Source organism: Dermacentor andersoni, chromosome 4 (genome assembly GCF_023375885.2).
Source record: "Dermacentor andersoni chromosome 4, qqDerAnde1_hic_scaffold, whole genome shotgun sequence".
Classification (NCBI taxonomy): Eukaryota; Metazoa; Arthropoda; class Arachnida; order Ixodida; family Ixodidae; genus Dermacentor; species Dermacentor andersoni.
Genome location: NC_092817.1, coordinates 47,041,802 through 47,063,626, shown reverse-complemented (window position 1 = coordinate 47,063,626; position 21,825 = coordinate 47,041,802). Strand labels below are relative to the sequence as shown.

Below are 21,825 nucleotides of genomic sequence, written 5' to 3'. Positions count from 1 at the left end.
TTTGGAGGCCACATAGACTTCGAGAGCGGTGATGTCTCCGCATGTATTTCGGAGGCCACGACATGTAATACCGCAGCAGACGAGTATGACGTTGTGTATATCACAAAAGAAACGTTCTCGAAAACGCTGCCTTCTGCGACAGCTCGCTGCTGTCACACTGAATGAGTTCAACACCGCAATAATCGCTGAAGTATGTTGATTTAACTGTTGCTTGGATGAAAGCTAGGGGCTTCATATAACGCCGAGAAAGTCAGACAAATACAAAATATTATGTCAGTATTCGTGGGGTAGCCGGAGGAAAGCTGCGTCCAACCTCTCCAAGTAAGCCCTATTTAACCCTACCTACATACAAGCTGTTCCTTCACTATTGAAAGTAGTAATTAACACGCACAAACAAACGGATAAATTTGAGATGTTTCAGAATGTTTCTGAAGCCGAGGAGTGAGGAGGAAAAAGGAGGAGGAGGAGGGATAATGCGGATGAGCCGGACAAGAGTAATGATGTCAGAAGTGCGTTAGTGAACTTCACCGCGATACAAATATGATTGCGTTGAAGTGTACTAATAATAACTGGACAACTGCGAAAATAAAATTGGTTGTTTCGCCCGAAGGACGAAGCACACGAAACGATAGCTAGGTTCAGCGTTGCGCCCGAGCTCCCCTGGCGGTTTTCTAGCAGTACGCAGAACGCGAATCGCGCAGTACCCCCCCCTCCCCCACTCCCCCCCGTCTTGCAAGAAATTTGTGTTTCACGCTTCTTTATTCAGGATTAAGGACTCTTTATTCAGCATCGAGGATTCTTTATTCTCAATTACCATAAAATTAGATGTCAGCGCGTAGTTTTGTCAGACCGCCGGCGCTGGAGATGCTGTTCGTCGCGAGCACACGGCAACGGGGATCCGGAGCACAGGTGACTAAGGCCATCTGCCGGCTAGTTGAGTGCCGGCAGCGTCCATAGACAATGTATCCGAAACTGACAAGCACGACGGACAAATTCAACCATTGTCATGTATTAACATGGAGAGAGAAGTGTTCTTTAATCTCATACAATGTCCGGATCCGTTTCGAATCCGCGACGCACTGTATCAGCAACATATTGATCCCGGCTAAGCGGTGAAGCACTACTCTAGGGGCAAAGGGGTTCAGCACTTTTCCCCTAGAGGTCACGCAGAACCAGGTGTGAGCAAAGGCGCCACATTTAAACCCTCTGTTCTGAAGCAAGGAGCCATTGCCAAAATGGGCATTAAAAGCACGGCTATCGATTGCCACCAAATATCGTTTTTTTTTTTTTTGTTCCAATGACGATACGGCGATGATGACGATGGGCAGGGAGAGGAGAAGGAGGAGGAGGACAAGGACGACGACGCGGTGAATGTGATGAAGGCGAACTAAGGCACAAAGCTTCGTCCGTCGCGCACGCGGCGTCGAATATTCTTTTGTGGGGACTTGAGCTAAATTTGCTTTTATTTTCCGCCAACGACTTCCGTTCACAGCATGCGCCTGATTTCGACTACATCGACTACTGACGCCACTTCGAGCCAGGCAAAATGTTCGTAAAGGTTGTCGCTGTAAAATAATGTTGCGTTAGCGTGCATTTCTGGCATGTTATTGTGGAATAGAACAACTTTGCTGGCCTCACTTCGTGCCTCTGTATAGCTTGCTGCTGTTTCCTAAGAAAGGGGTTTGGGTGAACGGCGGGGGCGTATGAGCACGAGGTGCTATTGCTATCAGTTATGCAAGGGCCGCTTTTGCTTAACATTTTACCCTCAGGTGAATTCATGTATACGGCCAAGATACTTCGCGCAAATTATAGCAACTTGCCGCACGGTAACTCGCCGAGTTACCAATATGGGTGCAGTGCTTTGTCACTCCGACGACTGACTGTACGGGGATTTGCAGACCTCTGCACGAAGCCTCTTTACTCGCACGTGGATCGGTCGCTTGAGCTGCGCCTGCTTGAAGCTTTTAGCAGTGCCGCATGGTACAGCGCTTCACGTGCAACGTAGGAGCTGTTCTCTGATACACTGGCCTTCACCATGAAGCTTTGGCTAGCTGCCATTGTGATCGCCTGCACGTGTACATTTCTTGCGTCAGTCATACCATCTGAGTAGCATGCTAAGCATTTGTCCAGGCAAGCACGTCGTCGAAGATATATGAACGAATCGATCGGGAACGCGAAACGCTTGACTCTCTTCGAGAATGGCAGTTAGTTGATTTGGGCCACAAGAAGAAAAAAAAAATTAGCCGCACTTCTTAACTAAATGTCGCCGCCAAAAAGCAGAAAAATCCATCAATTACACTCGAATCACACTGCGGCTGAATTAAAGTGCAGCGCCATATTTTTCCTCCTAGTGATCGTAGCAGGAAACTCGCATGCTGCGCTGTGGCTAAGCACGCGAACCGTTCGCGCATCAAACTGTAGGAGGCGCTAACCAATTATAACATTTTGGTGCACATTTTGTACGCAATTATAGCATTGATCACCGTTTTCAGTGTGGTTATACTTACGCAGACAGCACATAATAAGTATACCGATATGGATTGTACCTCAGTTTCTATAAGAATAAGGCCCACGGGATCGTTTGTCTCTTTCTTCTTTTTCTCTCCTCGATAGATATCGAGCTAATGTGCCAGGTTAGTTATTTTTCTTTCTACTAAAGTAAAAAGAAACGTTCAAGCTACGTTGTACTGAATTTTAATTAAGTGTCCCCTTTAACAGTAAACCGTACTTATGCAAATCCGTTCTGGGGAAATCGAATCCAGGGCAGGTACGTTTTCATGAAAGCAAAAATTTGTAATCCACCCGTAAGCGACACGAAGTCCGTGCGCGTTTTTCAGACAGAAAGCTTCGCAGTGAAAGAAAAATTCGTCTTGGTTCGCAAATCGAATCCAGGGACCAACTTTCCGAGACCAACCGCCAAGCCGTAAGGCTTTCGTCCCGCATTCGATCCCCGCGCTGGGGCGAGTTTTGCTTCAGCTGCGGTCTTATTTCGAAAAAGAAGTGTATTTTCTTCTTTATTTTACCTCCTTGTTACTCAAGGGTGGGTGATAATTATTTTCAAGCGAAGCTTTGTGTGCCTCTTCCCAGGGTTTTGGTATTTGTCGTCATTACTTCGCGGTATATATATATATATATATATATATATATATATAACTTGATTGACTCGGTATGTTCTGGCTGCTGTCTTCTCCAGTATCAACAACTTGCTGCTAGCTGCTGTCTGCCCTAGTAGACAACTTGGGGCACTGGGTATACGTGCAACTTCAACGTGGCCATTTTTGGCCGCCCCCCCCCCCCCCCCTTATGGATGTGCCATAGTGACACAAGAAGTGTGGACTCCTAAATGTACATTGATATATGTCGTGCGCCCGTATACTTCACCGTGAATACGCTTCCCATGTTCCCACCGACATTCTCCCTTCGACAAGCATCACACGTCGCCTTCGTCCTGACGACGCAGAAGGGCTAACAGCCATACAGTAAAAATGTGTTGCAGCTAGAGACGACGAGGCTGAGCTCGTGCCATCTGCTACTGACTGGTGCTGCCTTGCTAACTCAAACAAGCTTGGCCTCATTTAGATTCCAATATTGCGTTGTATTTGCGTTGTTCACTTTCACAGTTGACCGTACTGTACGCGCCGCGTCCATCGGCATGCATTTGACCGGGAGGGTTTCTCTGTTGCCTTATATTCGACGAGTCGCGAGAACCGCTCTCGATTACCGCGGTAGAATACAGGGATGCATCTCGTGACTCCGAGTCGCTCCAGCCATTCTTCCACGCCCTTTCCATCGCCGTGACACACACACTCATTCTCTCCTTTTCTGCCAATCCAATCGATGCGACGAGATTCCGGCGGGACGAGGCGAAGCGCGGAGAGAATCGGGAACGGCGGCCTTCGGACGCATTCCTTTCGTATTCATGAACCCCCCGCGGACCGAGCTTCGCGTGGGACTAGAGCCGTGCGACGGCCGGTCACTTGGCGGAGCCAACTGCCTTCTAAGGGCGCACCAGCCCTTTCATTGGACAGGGAAGGTTTTTCGAGGCTGTCTTTCCGGCACGTCTCGGAGACGCATGGAGAAGCCCATCTTTCCATAATACGGCGTATGGTTGGTAGATGTTGGGGGTTAGGTTATTCCATTCTGGCTTTATCATTCTGTCTTTATTTCTAGCTTGTGCTACACCTTAGATTTTCTTTCCTTTCCTTTTCTTTTTCCCCTCGCCGGTGACTTCGATTTCGCGTGGCTAGATATCGCGATTGACCAGCCCCTCTTTTTTTTTCTGGATATTCCACGCGTACGAATGAATTTGCCCAATCCGGTACTTGGCTTATTCCTTTCTTTTCGTTCATCTAGTTCATCATCATCATCATCAGCCTGGTTACGCCCACTGCAGGGCAAAGGCATCTCCCATACTTCTCCAGCAACCCCGGTCATGTACTAATTGTGGCCATGTCGTCTCTGCAAGCTTCTTAATCTCATCCGCCCACCTAACTTTGTGCCGCCCCCTGCTACGCTTCCCTTCCCTTGGAATCCAGTCCGTAACCCTTAATGACCATCGCTTATCTTCCCTCCTCATTACATGTCCTACCCATGCCCATTTCTTTTTCTTGATTTCAACTAAGATGTCATTAACTCGCGCTTGTTCCCTCACCCAATCTGCTCTTTTCTTATCCCGTAACGTTACACCCATCATTCTTCTTTCCATAGCTCATTGCGTCGTCCTCCATTTAAGTAGAACCCTTTTCGTAAGCCTCCAGGTTTCTGTCCCGTAGGTGAGCACTGGTAAGACACAGCTATTATACACTTTTCTCTTGAGGGATAATGGCAACCTGCTGTTCATGATCTGAGAATGCCTGCCAAACGCACCCCAGCCCATTCTTATTCTTCTGATTATTTCCGTCTCATGATCCGGATCCACCGTCACTACCTGCCCTAAGTAGATGTATTCCCTTATCACTTCCAGTGCCTCGCTACCTATTGTAAATTGCTGTTCTCTTCCGAGACTGCTAAACATTACTTTAGTTTTCTGCAGATTAATTTTTAGACCCACTCTTCTGCTTTGCCTCTCCAGGTCAGTGAGCATGCATTGCAATCGGTCCCCTGAGTTACTAAGCAAGGCAATATCATCAGCGAATCGCAAGTTACTAAGGTATTCTCCATTAACTTTTATCCCCAATTCTTCCCAATCCAGGTCTCTGAATACCTCCTGTAAACACGCTGTGAATAGCATTGGAGAAATCGTATCTCCCTGCCTGGCGCCTTTCTTTATTGGGATTTCGTTGCTTTCTTTATGGAGGACTACGTTATCTGTGGAGCCGCTATAGATATCTTTCAGTATTTTTACATACGGCTCGTCTACACCCTGATTCCGTAATGCCTCCATGACTGCTGGCGTTTCGACTGAATCAAACGCTTTCTCGTAATCAATGAAAGCTTTATATAAGGGTTGGTTATATTCCGCACATTTCTCTATCACCTGATTGATAGTGTGAATATGGTCTATTGTTGAGTAGCCTTTGCGGAATCCTGCCTGGTCCTTTGCTTGACAGAAGTCTAAGGGGTTCCTGATTCTATTTGCGATTACCTTAGTAAATAGTTTGTAGGCGACTGACAGTAAGCTGATCGGTCTATAATTTTTCAAGTCTTTGGCGTCCCCTTTCTTATGGATTAGGATTATGTTAGCGTTCTTCCAAGATTCTGGTACGCTCGAGGTCATGAGGCGTAGCGTATACAGGGTGGCCAGTTTCTCTAGAACAATCTGCCCACCATCCTTCAACAAATCTGCTGTTACCTGATCCTCCCCAGCTGCCTTCCCCCTTTGCATAGCTCCCAAGGCTTTCTTTACTTCTTCCGGCGTTACTTGTGGGATTTCAAATTCTTCTAGACTATTCTCTCTTCCATTATCGTCGTGGGTGCCACTGGTACTGTATAAATCTCTATAGAACTCCTCAGCCACTTGAACTATCTCATCCATATCAGTAACGATATTGCCGGCTTTGTCTCTTAACGCACACATCTGATTCTTGCCAATTCCTAGTTTCTTCTTCACTGCTTTTAGGCTTCCTCCGTTCCTGAGAGCATGTTCAATTCTATCCATATTATACTTCCTTATGTCCGCTGACTTACGCTTGTTGATTAACTTAGAAAGTTCTGCCAGTTCTATTCTAGCTGTAGGGTTAGAGGCTTTCATACATTGGCGTTTCTTGATCAGATCTTTCGTCTCCTGCGATAGCTTACTGGTATCCTGTCTAACGGAGTTACCACCGACTTCTATTGCACACTCCTTAATGACGCCCACAAGACTGTCGTTCATTGCTTCAACACTAAGGTCCTCTTCCTGAGTTAAAGCCGAATACCTGTTCTGTAGCTTGATCTAGAATTCCTCTATTTTCCCTCTTACCGCTAGCTCATTGATCGGCTTCTTATGTACCAGTTTCTTCCGTTCCCTCCTCAGGTCTAGGCTAATTCGAGTTCTTACCATCCTATGGTCACTGCAGCGCACCTTGCTGAGCACGTCCACAACTTGTATGGTGCCAGGGTTAGCGCAGAGTATGAAGTCTATTTCATCTCTAGTCTCGCCGTTCCGGCTCCTCCACGTCCACTTTCGGCTATCTTCCTTGCGGAAGAAGGTATTCATTATCCGCATATTGTTCTGTTCCGCAAACTCTACTAATAACTCTCCCCTGCTATTCCTAGTGCCTATGCCATATTCCCCCACTGCCTTTTCTCCAGCCTGCTTCTTGCCTACCTTGGTATCGAAGTCGGCCATCAGTATAGTGTATTTTGCTTTCACTCTACCCATCGCCAATTCCACGTCTTCATAGAAGCTTTCGACTTCCTGGTCATCATGACTGGATGTAGGGGCGCAGACCTGTACAACCCTCATTATAGCGCTGACTTATTGCCCTTCGACTTTCATCACATTGGGCCACTAAATGAAGCTCTGGGAGGCCAACGATTCGACGACAACGATATCCTGGATAAGTATGTGCGCAAATGACTGCTGACACAACCTACTTTTCATGACGACGGGATAAGAAAGCTACCCATTCGTAGGGGAAACTGCCTTTATAAATTAAGGAATTATGTATAAAAATAATACATAATATGCTTATTTTCTTACTATAGATGAAAAAATTACATAATGAAACTCTCGCTTATGTATTTCATATTCCCTTGTATTTCAGCGCGTACGCGCGGAGCCTCATTATACAAAAAAAAAAGAAACGTTGCTTAAATGGAGTGATATGCTTCGAGCAGCCAATAAGTGCTGCTAATAGCACATTACCGAAGAAAGAAAGAAAGAAAGAAAGAAAGAAAGAAAGAAAGAAAGAAAGAAAGAAAGAAAAACAGCTGTTACGAGTATAACCAGCACAACAAGAACATATTAACAATATCAACAACACCATGAAGTATAACGCCGCCTCTATACAGTAGACATCGCCGCCCGTATATATTCGCCCGTCCTGATGGACATATATACTTCATTATCGTCAACAATGTACCGACCAGCATGGAACACATGCAAGATGGGGCGGATTGCCAAAACTTTCCTTTCGTGACAGCAGCTGCTGATAGTCTGGAGCACGAACGTTTGCACACGCGTGGCAGCTAACCAGGTCAATCACGAACCACACATCCGACAAGTTTCTGTACGAGGTGGTGGTATAGATGGCCCATGCGTCCAATCGGAACGTCTCTTTGCAGCAGAAAAACTAAACAAAATATGAAATGGGGTTGTTTGTGAGGTCTTAAAATAAATGTAAAAAAACCATGAAGGTCAGCGGTTGGAAGAGTGGGCGGAGTAGGGCATAGCCTTGTTCTTGCGGAGAGCTCAGAATGGAACTGCATCGCGCAGCACGCGAGATGTTTGTACAGCTGCCCACGCCCCCTGGTACGAGTGTGGTACAATCGTGAATGCTCTCGAATGGGAGCACAAGCTCGGCTTGGAGACCCGTACTGCGAGCAAAGAGCAACATAGTCGAATTTAAGTACTGCAGACGTGCAGTGTCACTAATGCTTCTTGTTGGACAGGCTAATCCGATTGCATGCGCCCACTATAGTTCTAAAATACACTGTTTGCGTACGGGGTATTTATAGCACTCGAGGCCATAATTTCTCAAACTATAGCCGTAGTTTCCAGCAAACAGAATTTTGCATTTCTTTTGCCGGGTCATATACATAAGTGCCTGTGTTTCTACGGCGATGTTTTGTTTCAACGACGAGGTTTGAACAACGAACACATCCCACTGGGTGTCTCAAAAGGCAGTGGGTGCTCGTTCGCGCTCGACGCCGATTTTTAGAGGACATTGGGGGGAAGCGTCGTCCCGAAAAGGGGAACACGAAAAGGAAAAAAAAAGAAAGAAAGGGCAGCCGACGAGCGAGGTCCTGGAGAAGGGTGGGAACGGGGAAAGGAAAGGGCGTTTCACCCGAGAAAAGGAAGAGGGGCAGAACCGGCGGCGAAGGGGTGGGTTCTGCGAGCGCGCTCGACATCGGATCAAACTCTGCTCTGCTGCCTCTTCTTCTGCTGCTCTCTGCCGTCGTCGTCGTCGTCGCCGCGTTACAGCCGCGGGGCCCAAGCGCGGGCTCGGGCTGCAGCCAGCCGCGCGTTTCGCGCGGCCGCAGCGGAGCGTGCAGCGGTCGATGCTGCCTCGACGCGTCGCCGAACGTGCTGCGACTGGCACTGATTGCTGCCGGCCGCCGTGCGCCCGCGTCGGCTTCGCCAACTGCTGCGCGGCCGCCGACCACCACCTGCGTCGTCGTCGAGAAGCGAGACCCTCGAGAAGGGCATCGGCCATCCGTCGTCGACCTGCAGCAGGCCGGTTCCTCCCCATCGGGCTCCCCATCGGGCTCTCCGCCGCGTGATCGTGCGTGTTGTTGTGTGCGCGCGAACTGTCTCGTTGTTTTACCGTTCTCCCTGCTCCTCGAAGCACGCGCGCGTATTTCGAGTTTTGCGCCGTCGGATCGCGGTAAAGAGAAATCGCATCAGCGTTCAGCGTGACCAGTTGAATCCAGTTCCCCCACCCGGTGGGCTCTTGGCAAGCTATACAAACGACATCTGGTGGGCCGCTATCGAAGAAGTGAACACTAATAACTCTCGGCAACCTCCCGAAGCTTTCCGACCGTTCGCCCACGTGTGTCTATGTGATATCTCCATACTCCGCAGTGTGTGCATGCAAAACAGAGATAAAGATACACTTTAACGTGTGCTAGCAAGGTTTTCTCAGCGGTACGCGTGGCTTCTTAGTGCAGATGTCTACTGTTGAAATGTGTTCCCGGGATACACACCTGCTTCCAATATGCTCCATCGGACAACGGTGAGGAGAAGTTGCGACTCGGCATTCGACTTTGCCGCTAACCCAAGGCGCAGTTCTGGACGCCTCCCGTAAGCTATGAAGACGTTCAAACGACATCCCACAACGGAGAAGTGAACTCACGTGCGAAAGCGCAAGTCGTTATGAATAACCGGGGATCGCCCACACTGGAGTCGTAAAAGTGAACTCTCTTATCGCGGAAACTATGCGCTGATTAATGCCATCCGTGCTTCTACGCGGCGCCATTTGGTTCCCGTTTGGTGCGTGAATTGGCATTGAAAACCTCCTTTCGCGAGAACTTCGTAACTGATTGAAATGCGGTAGACACGTGGGCAAGGAAGATTGTGGTCCAGGAACGACTTTGGTTGTAGCCACGTTTGCTTTCCTTTCGGCGAGTTCTTTAATTTGCCGAGAAGGTGGTTACTTGCGCAGTCGCTCATGGTAGCGAAGATGCACCCAAACATCTTCACGGAGTTGTCATAGCTGCTGAGAAAGATTCCACGATACCCGAGCTCAACTTACTTGCACTGAACTCGAAGAAAAAGAAAGCAAGACAGTGTAATTCCTAACGGACGGATCGTTAGACTCTCGCCTTGAACGTGAAAGCGGCACGAGAAAGAAACGCACACAAACGGTATTTCCGGAGTGTTTTGAATATCTACAGTACATTGATTTGAAATATCAGATCTCACCGGCCTAATACGCTGCTTTTACCACTGTTGGTCATCCGCTTTTCGTATACTTTAAGTGCTCTCAACTGAAACCCTACCAACCGTCTTAATACATTCGCATGCAAGAAGCCCTTCCTCCGCACGGTGCGTGCAAGGAGCTCCAGCGGAGTCGCAGTATGCTAGACTGAAAGCAATAGCGTTCTGCCGGCCGTAAGGGTAGAGCGGCGTGGTTTCCCGAACAAAAGCGACAGTGCTCACCGCCTCTGCAAGCCCTGCAAAGCTCCCGCACCTCAGACAAGGCGTTGTGCCTGGCCCTGCATTACGCAAGGGCGCTACGCAGACTTCCATCCTCGCTCGCGTCAGCCTTTTCTTCTTTCTTTCTTCTTTCTTTTTCCCAAGAGGGCGCGTTACTATCTCGGAAACGGCACCCAGCTGCACCGTTCAGTACTGCGCGTCTTGCACGGAGAACAACAAAGTGAGCCCGCAAGTAACGTCTTCAGATAGCACGCTCGCATCTCCTAGCCACCTGCGTTTCCTTGCACCGCGGTCGAACACGCGAGAGACTTGCGGGATAAGACTACGAGCATTGTTCTTGGCCTCCCTTCTGTGAAACCGCGTGTCAAAGGCGTTCCGAGCGCGTCGCTGACGCTATCCCCACCTCGAAAGGGCGGGATGTCTGCGTCGTTTCGGATTCGGACGGACCATGACAGTCCGCGCCAGTTTGGCAGCGCGTCGGTCGTCGCTGGGTCTCGCGTCGACGCCAGTCACCCGGTCGCCGCCGATGCAACCCGTCCGAAGTGTCATAATATTCAAGGCTCAGCCTCTGTGTACCGATAACGTTGGTCTTGCCCCATCGAGAATCTCCACCTCGTCGTCGTCGTCACCGCTGCTTCCGATAAGCGACGGCGACAGCCTCTGCGTGGAGAAGTGAATAGTTCGAGAGCGGCGTCAGTGCGCGCGGCTGATTTAACGACGAAACGTGGCGTCTTCCGCGACGGACCTTGCGACAGGCCGCCAGCCAGCGGTCCTGTTCGAGCCAGCACGCATGATTCGACTGTCAAGCCTGGAAACGTCGGCGCTCCAGGGCTCGTCGGCCAGTGGCGCCGGCGGGTCGCCAGTCTCGCCGCCGCCGGAAGGGGTCGACCAAGGTACGCGGACGTAGGTGTGTCGTTTGGGAAACAGGGCCCGTATTCACACACAAAAAAAAAGATCTTACGGAAGAAGTTTTCGTAAGAGAAAAATTTTGCCAGCTCTAATGCCAGACATGTCATTAGCGAAGGCGGCCGGTCAACTGCAAAGCCCACTTGCGAACGAAAAGGTTTGGGAATTCGGCCAGGGGCCAAATTAAAAACTTTTGAGAGCTGTTTCCCATTGATTGCGTAGATGCCTTCGATAATATCATGTTCGTTCTCACCCTTGACTGACATCTCTTTTTACGAACAGTTCTGGCGTAAGTATATATATATATATATGTTTTTGTGAATACGGACCCAGCACGGCTTTTGGGTTGCTAATACTATACGTAACGCAGAGTGTATGCAACGCGTGCTCATGCTAAACCTGCGGCAGTTGAGGGTGTAAGCATTATTAGGAACGAGCTTTGGTACATAAGTAACCCTATTAAAGCACTGAAATGTGTCTTTCCATGTACCGCGTGGTCCTCCGCATGTAATGTTGCATTCACATTTTAAGTGCGTCGTAATATTAGCATGCGGTCGGTTTGAAGAATGCGGCGGTTTGTATTCTAAGCTCAGTGTTGCCGATAAGCTCAGTGTCGACGCTGGTAGAAGTCGCGGTCACGGCATGCTGTAGTTCCGCGTAGCCACCTATGCGCTGATGGTCGAAATGGGTAAATGTGGTGTCGGCATGCGGCCTGAAACGGTTGACCAAGGGTATGGATACACCGTAAGGATAGGTTGAAAACTGGTGCTACCGGCCACCCGTATAAAGGAGTCAAGTGTCAATGCACTCGAAACTGATGTCGTGACCAGTGACCAGTGACCAGCACGCGTTAACAGCTGCAGTGGAATGCACTGTAGTTTCTAGAGTTATTGCCGTCAAACGCCATAATAGCATATCTGGAACAAGCATAACATACACCTATATACAAAGGCGAAGAAAGGTGAGAAAAAAGACTGGACTCCCAAACTTCATCTGAGGCTGTGTCGAAAGATGTGCTCCTTTGAACCGTGTCGTCAAATTTTGTGCACGCAAGCACGCACACAAACACGCACACTTCATTTTTATCTGTCTCTCATCCTAAAACATTTATTTGATCAATGTTTGCGAGTAGCGCGGCTAGATGGTAGACATCCCGCCTATATAGAGAGCCATCGCACGGGTTTATATTACCTTCAACGCTACGTTTTCTTATACGTTTTTGCTTCGCTGAAGCGACGTTTGAGGCATTTTGGCTGTTTGGTACCCCGCAGAGTGCACGATTATTGTTTCTTTAGTTGTCAGCCTACCGTGAAATGTGCACTAGCCTTCTAAATGCATTTAGTAGAAGACAACCAGCGCTTCTATAATGCATAAGCCCGTCTGGACGACGTACTCGTATAATGTTCCGCTATGTGTAACAAGCTTCACGCCAGGGCAATTTTTTTAAAAGTTAATGTTTAGCACAATCTTTTTTTACATTACATTTCTTACAGTAAACATATTTGAGAGCTAAGAGCCGCCCGTGTTATATTCTTCCTCACCGTTATAGTCCATCCTCCGTTTGTTCTGCTCCCGTCTGCTCGCGTGAGAAAAAAAAATGACATGCTCTCTGTCAAGTGTATCAAATCACTCAAAACGCGATAACGACGCTGACTCTGCTTTTTGTGTCCTTGAAGTGGATGAACGTTTGAGGACGTTCCCCTTTCAGCGGCGGTTGTTGCGACGAAGGATTTCAACAAAGCAAAAGGCATCTGAAATCTTTTTGTCCGCGTTGGGGACATACGAAAACATCGAACAGTGAACGACGCACGCGCGAATAAAAATAAAGCGGCTATTGTTCCTACTGAAAGGGCAGTTCACTCGAAGCGCATTATACCAGGACACAGAACCATGCAACGAGCGCTTTATTCGCCCACACATGTTTCTCCACAAATCCGCAAGGGGGAGGGAGTTTATGAATGATAAAGACTTCGTTCCATTTAATTGCGGGATACGAATGAGGAAACCCACCTGATCGCTCAGCGATAAGCTGTAACGTAATGGCCATGGAAAGGGCATATCAGTTTCAGCTAAGGAGTTTGTTTCTTGACAAACCGTTCGAGCTGAGTGGTTTCCTTTGCAAGACTCTGCTACTGTCAGGCAGAGCGGGTGCACTTCTTTTCGAGACTCCATAGAATTACGGCGATCGAGTGCATCTACAACGCTTTCTGTTTGCCCTCAACTTACGACGTCTCTTCCTATGTTATACTGGGTTTCTTTTTCTTCTTTTTTTTTCAGTTCTGTGTATAAAGGTTATGCGACTATATAATTTGCTTTCATTTCATGGAAAATAACAATGACGCACTGGTAGACAGCGACAAGCTCAAAATTGCGTTATAGAATCTTTACCGGAGTACCAATGTGGCCAGAGTTAGCATATAGGAAAGGAGCTTAAACATCTGTGTAAACGTTTTTTGTACCACGTGACTATTCACTACCGCTTCCGCTGGCCTCTTATCTGCTGGTACGTGTGTTGTCTGCGCTATATGCTGTGCGTTTTCTCTACTCTTTTCTTCCTGTTCAGTTTAGCAATCAGTCGCTATCGGTGTCACAGAGTTGCCGGCCATGGAATTGCATCGATTCTGAAATCACTCTGGTACGTGGAAGCAGTTAAAGGAATGTGAATGGAATGCTACATAGATATACATGAAAGGAATGGGGATGGAATTGAGTGGCTTCGTCTTCGCGAGTACTGCTTTACTTTTGTGCCCCGAAAACATCACGTGCACGCACAGACTCGCAAATTTGATCAGGCATTCGTGCTGCTTTTTCTGAGACATAAAAAGTTCCACGTTACCTGGGCTGTTGCTAACTTGTGGCACATCGGCGTAAGCTAAAGGAATGGCATCGTAATGGTGTGGCGATTACTGTAATTGCACGAACTTTCAAATTCGCGAAATTGAAAGGAGTAGAATCCTGCAAGTACCTAATTCTATTAAATGGAATAGGAATGACATTGACCGCTAAAATCTGCAGTCCTGGTCTATATGTCCTGCACTTCCCTGCGTACCATCCGGTCTCCTATCTTTTGTAAGACGCGAGCCACAGTTTCATGACAAAAAAAAAAAAAGATTCAAAATTTGGTGATAACTTAGCACCGATAACTCCCTAAGTATACGATCTAGCATACTTACATAGTGATGATTATGACGTCTCGTTATCTGCGCGTGCGTCACAGGTGACCTCGCACTTCCTCATTTATCAAGGTGACGTTTCTATACATTATCTTTCTTTAGCGACTTCGTGCACACTGTGACGCGATCGCTGAGCACACCTAGAGTTTTCTATTAGATACCTACAGACCGGTTGCACTCCGTCTATAATGATATAAGGAAATGCGAGACCGATAGTGGAATAGAACCTCTATCTTATCAGCACAGCAGCCCACTGCTCTAACCACTACACTATAGACCACGACCGATCGTTTACGCATGCGTCTCTCGTGCCAAAGTCGCTCTTTGAAACGCCTGGTCCATGCATCACGTGCCAGTTTCTGACACTCTTCTCTCGTGACAGACAGCGCTCTGAGATGTTGTACTAGACTGCGCTGCCTTCGGGAGCGGCCCACATTTTTTAAACTTCACTACCTTTCGGAACCGCCCACATTTTTTTTTTCGTACGTCGATCCAGCTAAACCGTCGTTATCCTGGCTTCGAACGACCGTGTGGAGTCACATATCAAACCCTCTTGAAGCTCATATCTCATTGTAAACTGTTGTGTGCATACAATTAATTTCATTTGTCTTCTGATTTCTACTATTCCATGGTTTTCAGAACATCGCACAAAAAAAATGTTTCGAATATGAAGAATATTTAAGCGTGACGACATTTACTTACCAGACATCGTCTAGACTTAGCGACGCCTCGTACTTTCCAAAAGTGTCGTGATTTACTTATGTGCTGAAAATTAACCAACCAAATTAATTCATAGCGAATATAAAACGCTTGATTGGTCTAGTGGAACATCGTCAGGCTGGACCGCGATAATTTATCCGCACACAAAAAAAGAAAGAATAAAAGCGGCTACAATATGATAGAATCCCATGCCAACTCGCGGAAAAATTCATGTGCTACTTAGAATTTTTCTTGGCTCCATAGTAGGTTTGTAGTCGCACTGTGTGCCTTTAGTCGGCTGTGTTGCATCATAAATAATGCGAATTAATTTTTTTTTCTTTTCGCGCTTCGTCATCGATCCAACCGGTGATCCGCTTGCATTATCAACAGGATCAGCCAGTCGTGACTGTTGGATGGAACGAAAGGAATAGAATGGACCGAACGGAATCCTTGCATTATACTCACGCTGATGGTGTGGCCGAATAGCCCGACAACTTATGCAAGAAAGTTAATTAGTAAACAGAAAGAAATTCGTGGGTCGCGTGTTTTGAGATCCCAAGTCTAGGAGTGCCCTACTGGCCGTACATTTCTTTTGTAGCTTCGAAACATGGCTCAGGCTCATGAGAGAGTTAATGAGATTGGCGATGTAGAGTTTCTGGTAATTTATCTTGGCAGTAGTTAATTGTAGTAGAAAAATGAAAAGAAACAAGCCGCAATGAGACGAGATTGCACATGGAACAAACAGGAGGGGGATCAGGCACACAGAAGAAGACGAAAACTACACGCGTCAAGAACAAACTACATAAGCAAACGATTCAGAAGAAAAATTAGGCGGTTATAGGAGACACAATGAAAAAAGAATCATGGCCGTACATCTGGCATGCCGTTGTATAGGAGAAAAGTGAAAGACAAAAAAAAGAAACATGTTCTCATATTTTCGTACATAACACCGCATAAGGTAAGGACACGCAAACTCGAGTTAGAAGTAAGTGTCTCCAGCAAGCTGAAAACGGTTGACGTGCACCGCAGCGTATGCATGCTCATCGTCTAGAGTACGTCTACATCTTTCTCGTGAGGCACTTTTTTTTTTCCATCCCGTGGAGGCACAATACGAACGAGCAAGCGTGATCAAGCGACATCGGGATCCTATGCACGAAAACAGAAATGGCACGACAAAGCGAAGCGCCCCGATGTTACGCCTCCCGTGTCTTTGTACACGTGCTGAGACGCAAACAGAACTTTCGTCATTTGGAGCGTAAATAGAAGACGCTAATGACGGTGCGACGACGGTCTGCTGCGCACTCATCTGCATCCCTACCCGATTCGACCGACCGATTCGCCGCGTTGATCGCAGGGAGGCACGCCTTCGCATGACGTTGCGAAGGCAACGAATTGCGGGCGCAGCTGCACGAAGTTGCCATGTCGTGAACCCCAATAACACTGACGCAATTGTATATCGTTGCGTCGAATGGATAGAGCCGGAATTTTCAGTGCGTTGAATATAATGGTTTCTTTCGCCAATGCATTACTATAAATGCGTGGTAATCACTAATTAGGGAATATTTGTTCATTAACTTTCCATTATTTCTTTGTTTCATTACACGTTGTTTTGTAGAGTACACGAAATATAGGCAATACTGGTTACACCAATAAATAGCAAGTGACTGGTGCGAGGTCTAAAATGAAACCCATAAGTATACGCGCAACGGATCACGTTTCGATGTAAATATGGGAAACGAATTTTCATTGTACAGTTTTATAGGGAAGCATAAATTAAATACAAAAAAGAATTTGAAGTAAATGCGATGGGCAGAAATTGCAAATCTTTTCGTTCACAAGTTCTATATGCCCATTGGCCTATCGCCCTCGCTAATGATATGTTCAACATCCCGACTGACTGGCTTCCGCTGCTACGAACATTTCTAACGTAAGAAACGTTTTTGTGAATGCCGGCCCAGTACACTAATACAGAAAGGTTAAACTACAAAGCAAGAAAATACAAATGCATGTCAGGACATCGCCAAATAAGGGACACTTGTTACCAATTGCAGAATATAAGCTGCTTACTACTGCCGGAGAAATATCATCCACTGCAGACGAATCCTGAGGCTTTTCCATATGCTCGTCCTGAAACCATGACACAAAATAGATTTGTGTTATACTTTGTTTTGTCTCGCATTGCGCCGAGAAAGCATTTGGGGAATATATAGACTGGAACACTAGCGCATTTCTCTGAAAGTTCGGACCGAGAATATCGCTAAGATCGTTTTATCGCCTTCAGGATCGCGGTTTCGTAGCGATGCCTTTTTCGATCGTATTATTTGTCACGCTTCGTAAGTGGTCAGGAGGAGGCTCCGCCCGCCTTATCAATGGGATCAGGCGGCCATGAACGGCGAATGATAAGTGTGGCATAGAAACGAGCGGAAGGAATTCCCACAAGATCGCTGCCCAGGATTCCTACCAAGTTCATACACGCATTGAGCAATGACCGACATCGATTCCGCTGTTGCCACTGTCGAAAATTGCAAAAAAAAAAAGAAAACGTAATCGTGCCAGAAGGGTGTGGCAATGGCCAATACACCTACAAGAAGAAAATAAATTTTATTGAAAAGAGTGGTCCGGCAGTTTTGGTTGTGGTGGCCTCAGGTGGCGGTTCGAAGTGCTTTTTTATGCGTGCACATGCGTGCGCGCTCGCGCGCGCGCGTGTGTGTGTGTTTTTTAATGGGCTACCGGTTAGGTACATCCATCATTGATTATTCACTACCACAAGTTCGCTTTGCTTGCATCAGTGCCTCCCGTGCGAGAGAGAAGTGGTTCTTGCGAAGTAATGATAATCGAAGGCAAGCGATTGTGTTGTTGCCCTCCCTTTCAAACAGAAAAGAGTAAAAACTGACCTGAGCAGTGCGGATTGTGTCTTTTTGTGACAATGCATTACAAGCAGGCAGGGATGTGCGAATATTCAAAACTTTCAAAGAGCGAACAGAATAGTGTCCTATTCGATTCCGTCTTCGAATCGAACAGTCACTATGGGCAAATGCGAGTATCTTTCGAATACTTTTCGAATATTTCAAAACGGCAACTGCACCCAATTAAACATGAAATTTGAGCACTAGTACGGTAAGTTTTCACCCCTAGCGGGTATGGTACAGACATAAAACATGGGAACTTGCGTAGTGGAGTAGGCTACATTGCTTAGAAATGCGTACTTGACACGCTCTACAGTGATCATTCGCCCTCTCTGAAGAGTACTATACGTGCGAACAAACTATTTCTTTGCTCTTAATGCTCCATTTGTGCTTTTAATAAACAACGGTTGATAAAGTACTATGTAATGACAGAAACTTGCTAACCTTAAGTATAGTAGGAGGTGAACATCGTTTTATATTAACTGTCATAAAGGCTTCATTCTTCGAAAGCTGTTCGAAAACTGTTCGCCATTTGATTCGATTCGCTTCTGGCACTATTCGATTTGTATTCAATTTGGTCTCAAAAATCACTGTTCGCATACCTCTACTAGCAGGAGCAAACATAAGAAAATTTATGATAAGTGTTGATAAGTTGAACAGTAAACCTATAGCATTTGATAATCCTTTCTTCTTTCAGTGTTGCGTGCACCGATATATCCGTTAGAGGAACAACAATACACCTTACGACAATATACACCTTACAGAATTCGAGGATGTTTTCGCATCTCCAGTTATTCAAGCAATTAGGAATGCCGTACGAGCTCCTTTTCCAGCGATTTGTTCATTCATTGTTTAAGTATGTCGTACAGTCACAAACTCACACTAGGCTATGGATGTCATCATACTGCTTCATGCGTATGGCGTCCAGAATATTCTTCTGCGCAGTATCTCATCCTTTTATTAGAAACATTGAGTGGCATGCGTTATTAGAGCACGGTAACCATAGACCGTGCAGTGTCGGGGAAGTTGTTTAAGGGCTGCATTTCAGCATCGAATTGCTGTCTGTTTCACCTACTGCAACTGTCGGTAATAAATTGTTGCAAATTCATCTCATGTAGTAAACTGGGAGCAACTAGATCATTGTGGCAATAATTATGAAGCTATTAAATAAATGAAGCAGAAATAATGTTTTTCCGAAATCAAAACGACCTCTTATATGGATGCATTAGTTCACTAAACCACCCTTTTCTATGTGTAGCATAAAGATTATAAACAGGGATAAAGTGCCTCAAAAAGTCTTGCACACATTTCGATAGGAGGACCTAGCCTTTGACGAAGATAGGTCCTCCTATCGAAACGTTGGCTAGCCTCTCTGAGGTACCTTATCCCTGTTTATAACCTTTATACCACAGTGTGCTACCCCATCTGTCAATCCCATTCTTGATTTTCTTTCTTTTCTGTGAGCGTAAGTGGGTGGGCTATAGATACAAGAAAACATCCCCAACGGTGAAAATTTCTTTAGGTTGCAGTTGGCACAGGAAGCGGGATGTATGAACCAATATGGCGAAACGCAGTGTTTACATATGTCTTGCATATACTGTGGTTCTTGGGGATTCGGATAGTTGGGAGCGGTTGAAAGAGTCAGGGATTCGATCGTGATCGGTTGGCATGCGTTCAAACGAAGTTTGCCCCACCTAATTTCTTATGCTTCCTGAATATCCTGGATGTTTCGTATACCTCAGCTGTTGCAGCCAGTAACTATAGGTAGACGATTTACTAAACTCGAAGTGAAAACCACCTTGAATGTCACGCACAGCCTATAGTACTGTGGTATAATTCAAGGTTATTTGCGCTGTCGAGACCTCGCCTCCGTGGGCTGCTTTGACAGCGCAAGCGAAAAGCGTCAATAATGTGACTGCTACATATGCGGGACGGGAAGGTATTTCGAATTCACGGACGGAATTTGAAGAAACAAGAGAGAACCGAATGCACTTTCTTTTTTATTTTCACATTTCTTTGATTCTCGGCGTAAAATAAATTTGCAAGGTGCTGGAAATGTGTCCCTAAATTAATGCAAGTTTCTAGCAACTCCTTTGACTATACCCACACGAAAAGTTATCGAATGCGCCCTAACGGCGAGTTCGTAATGTCAGTCTATATGCGAATCAGCGCGCAGGAAATAAAAATAATGTTTAGGACAGTTACAACTACGCAGCCCAATGTCAATTCATTTGTGTGGAAAATAAATTAAGCCTCTTCTGATGATACATTCCTTGGTTCCACTGAATGTCCACGCGCAAGTCACGACACGCGTATAATTTACGCGTGTTTGTATTTATATTAATCTGTCTATAAATCCATCCGTCGCATGTTAAGAGTTTGTTTTGTGCCGTTCCAACTGCTCTTGCTGCGCGCCGACTTGGGCCCGCTATACGAAGTTGTCTAAAATAAACCGTATACCATTACGAGTGGCATATATACGTTGTCGCACGTATAGCCATTCCCATCACAACTGCATGCATTTTCCGAGTCGTCGTAGATATACATAGCCGACAGTTCTCGTCGCGGACTATTTCGGGCTCGTATCGCCACTCTGCGTACAGAGGCCGCTGTTTGCCGTTCTATACTCGCGCCTACGCCAATAACCGCTCTAGGGCCAGCGCGCGTAACGTCGCGCGAGTGAAATTTCCGCAGGAAGCTGTCGACATGTGCCGGATCGAGATTGAGATGGAAACAACAACAAAAAAAAAATGCTTTCACCCAGCTTCGTAAGCTGTAGGCGATGCAGTACGTGACGTCGCTTGCGAGAAATCGTTGAAAGAAAATCTAAAGAAGTATAAGGGTGCGCGCATATTCAAAATTTTCAACTAATTGAAACGAGGGTTCGCTACTCGACTTCACGTAGAAACTGCCCGATGAAACGCACATCGACAAAAGGAAGGCATCAAAACGGTAGACACGATCGAGCACAGGAATTTCCGTGCTTTCCTTGTATCCACTTTTCATTGCGCAGTTTCTACCCAAAGCTGACCCGCCGTGGTTGCTCAGTGGCTATGGTGTTGGGCTGCTGAGCACGAGGTCGCGGGATCGAGTCACGGCGGCCGCATTTCGATGGGGGCGAAATGCGAAAACACCCGTGTATTTAGATTTAGGTGCACGTTAAAGAACCTCAGGTTGTCGAAATTTCCTGAGTCCTCCACTACGGCGTGCCTCATAATCAGAAAGTGGTTTTGGCACGTGAAACCTCATAATTTTTTTTTTTCTACACGAAGCTGATACGCACCAACTGGTCCTACACAGTCTATTATTGCGTCACTAATCGTAATTGTTGAACATTCGCTTCTGTCTGAATATAAAGGACAACACTTATTGAAGTCTAGAGGTAGAGGGAGGAGCGCAAGTGGAAGGCTGTTCTGTATACTATTCTGCACCAAAAGAGCCACGTAGTTGTTGCACAGGGGTCTTTCAGTGCGAACGCGCGAGGCTGATAACTTGTGTTCAATAATTTCCAGTCGATAGAAATGCCTCGCTTTTACAGACAGTCTGTAAAGAATATCTTCTCGGTTTTGACAGAGCAAATTATCATTTAACCAGTCTTACCTTATTGGCATCCTTCCATAGAACGATGTGCGGTGTGTTGTAGTGTCACACTTATTTCCTTCAACGAAGTCAAGACTCTATATTGAGGTGACACGTTGTTACCTCGCTTCATTACTGCAATGTCTTGGTGCGGCAGATAACTGAAAGCAGTTGTTTCTCATTTGCAAACGCCTCAGTTGACCAGACTTTTCCAGTTGTTGACGGTACTACATGTACGTATCGAATAACTTAAGTAAGTCTTATACTTTTTTCTATCGAACGTATACTATCGTGCTCAGTATGAGCTGAACGACGCGCGACC

General features: G+C 46.5%; 2 protein-coding genes across 2 annotated transcripts in view; one reads left to right on the top strand and one right to left on the bottom strand.

Annotated features, from left to right (window-relative positions):
* Positions 1-10,356, bottom strand: part of LOC126537079 (glutaredoxin domain-containing cysteine-rich protein CG31559-like) — a 184,627-nt gene extending 174,271 nt beyond the window's left edge. The window contains exon 1 of the mRNA XM_050184223.3: positions 10,244-10,356. The gene's annotated coding sequence lies outside the window, so the exon portion shown is untranslated. The remainder of the gene's footprint in view (positions 1-10,243) is intronic.
* Positions 10,357-10,942: 586 nt separating this feature from the next.
* ATP8A (ATPase phospholipid transporting 8A1) overlaps positions 10,943-21,825 on the top strand; it is a 123,429-nt gene continuing 112,546 nt past the window's right edge. Inside the window, exon 1 of the mRNA XM_050184192.3 lies at positions 10,943-11,133. Within this exon, the coding sequence (XP_050040149.1) occupies positions 11,031-11,133 (103 nt within the window). The 5' untranslated portion in view covers positions 10,943-11,030. The remainder of the gene's footprint in view (positions 11,134-21,825) is intronic.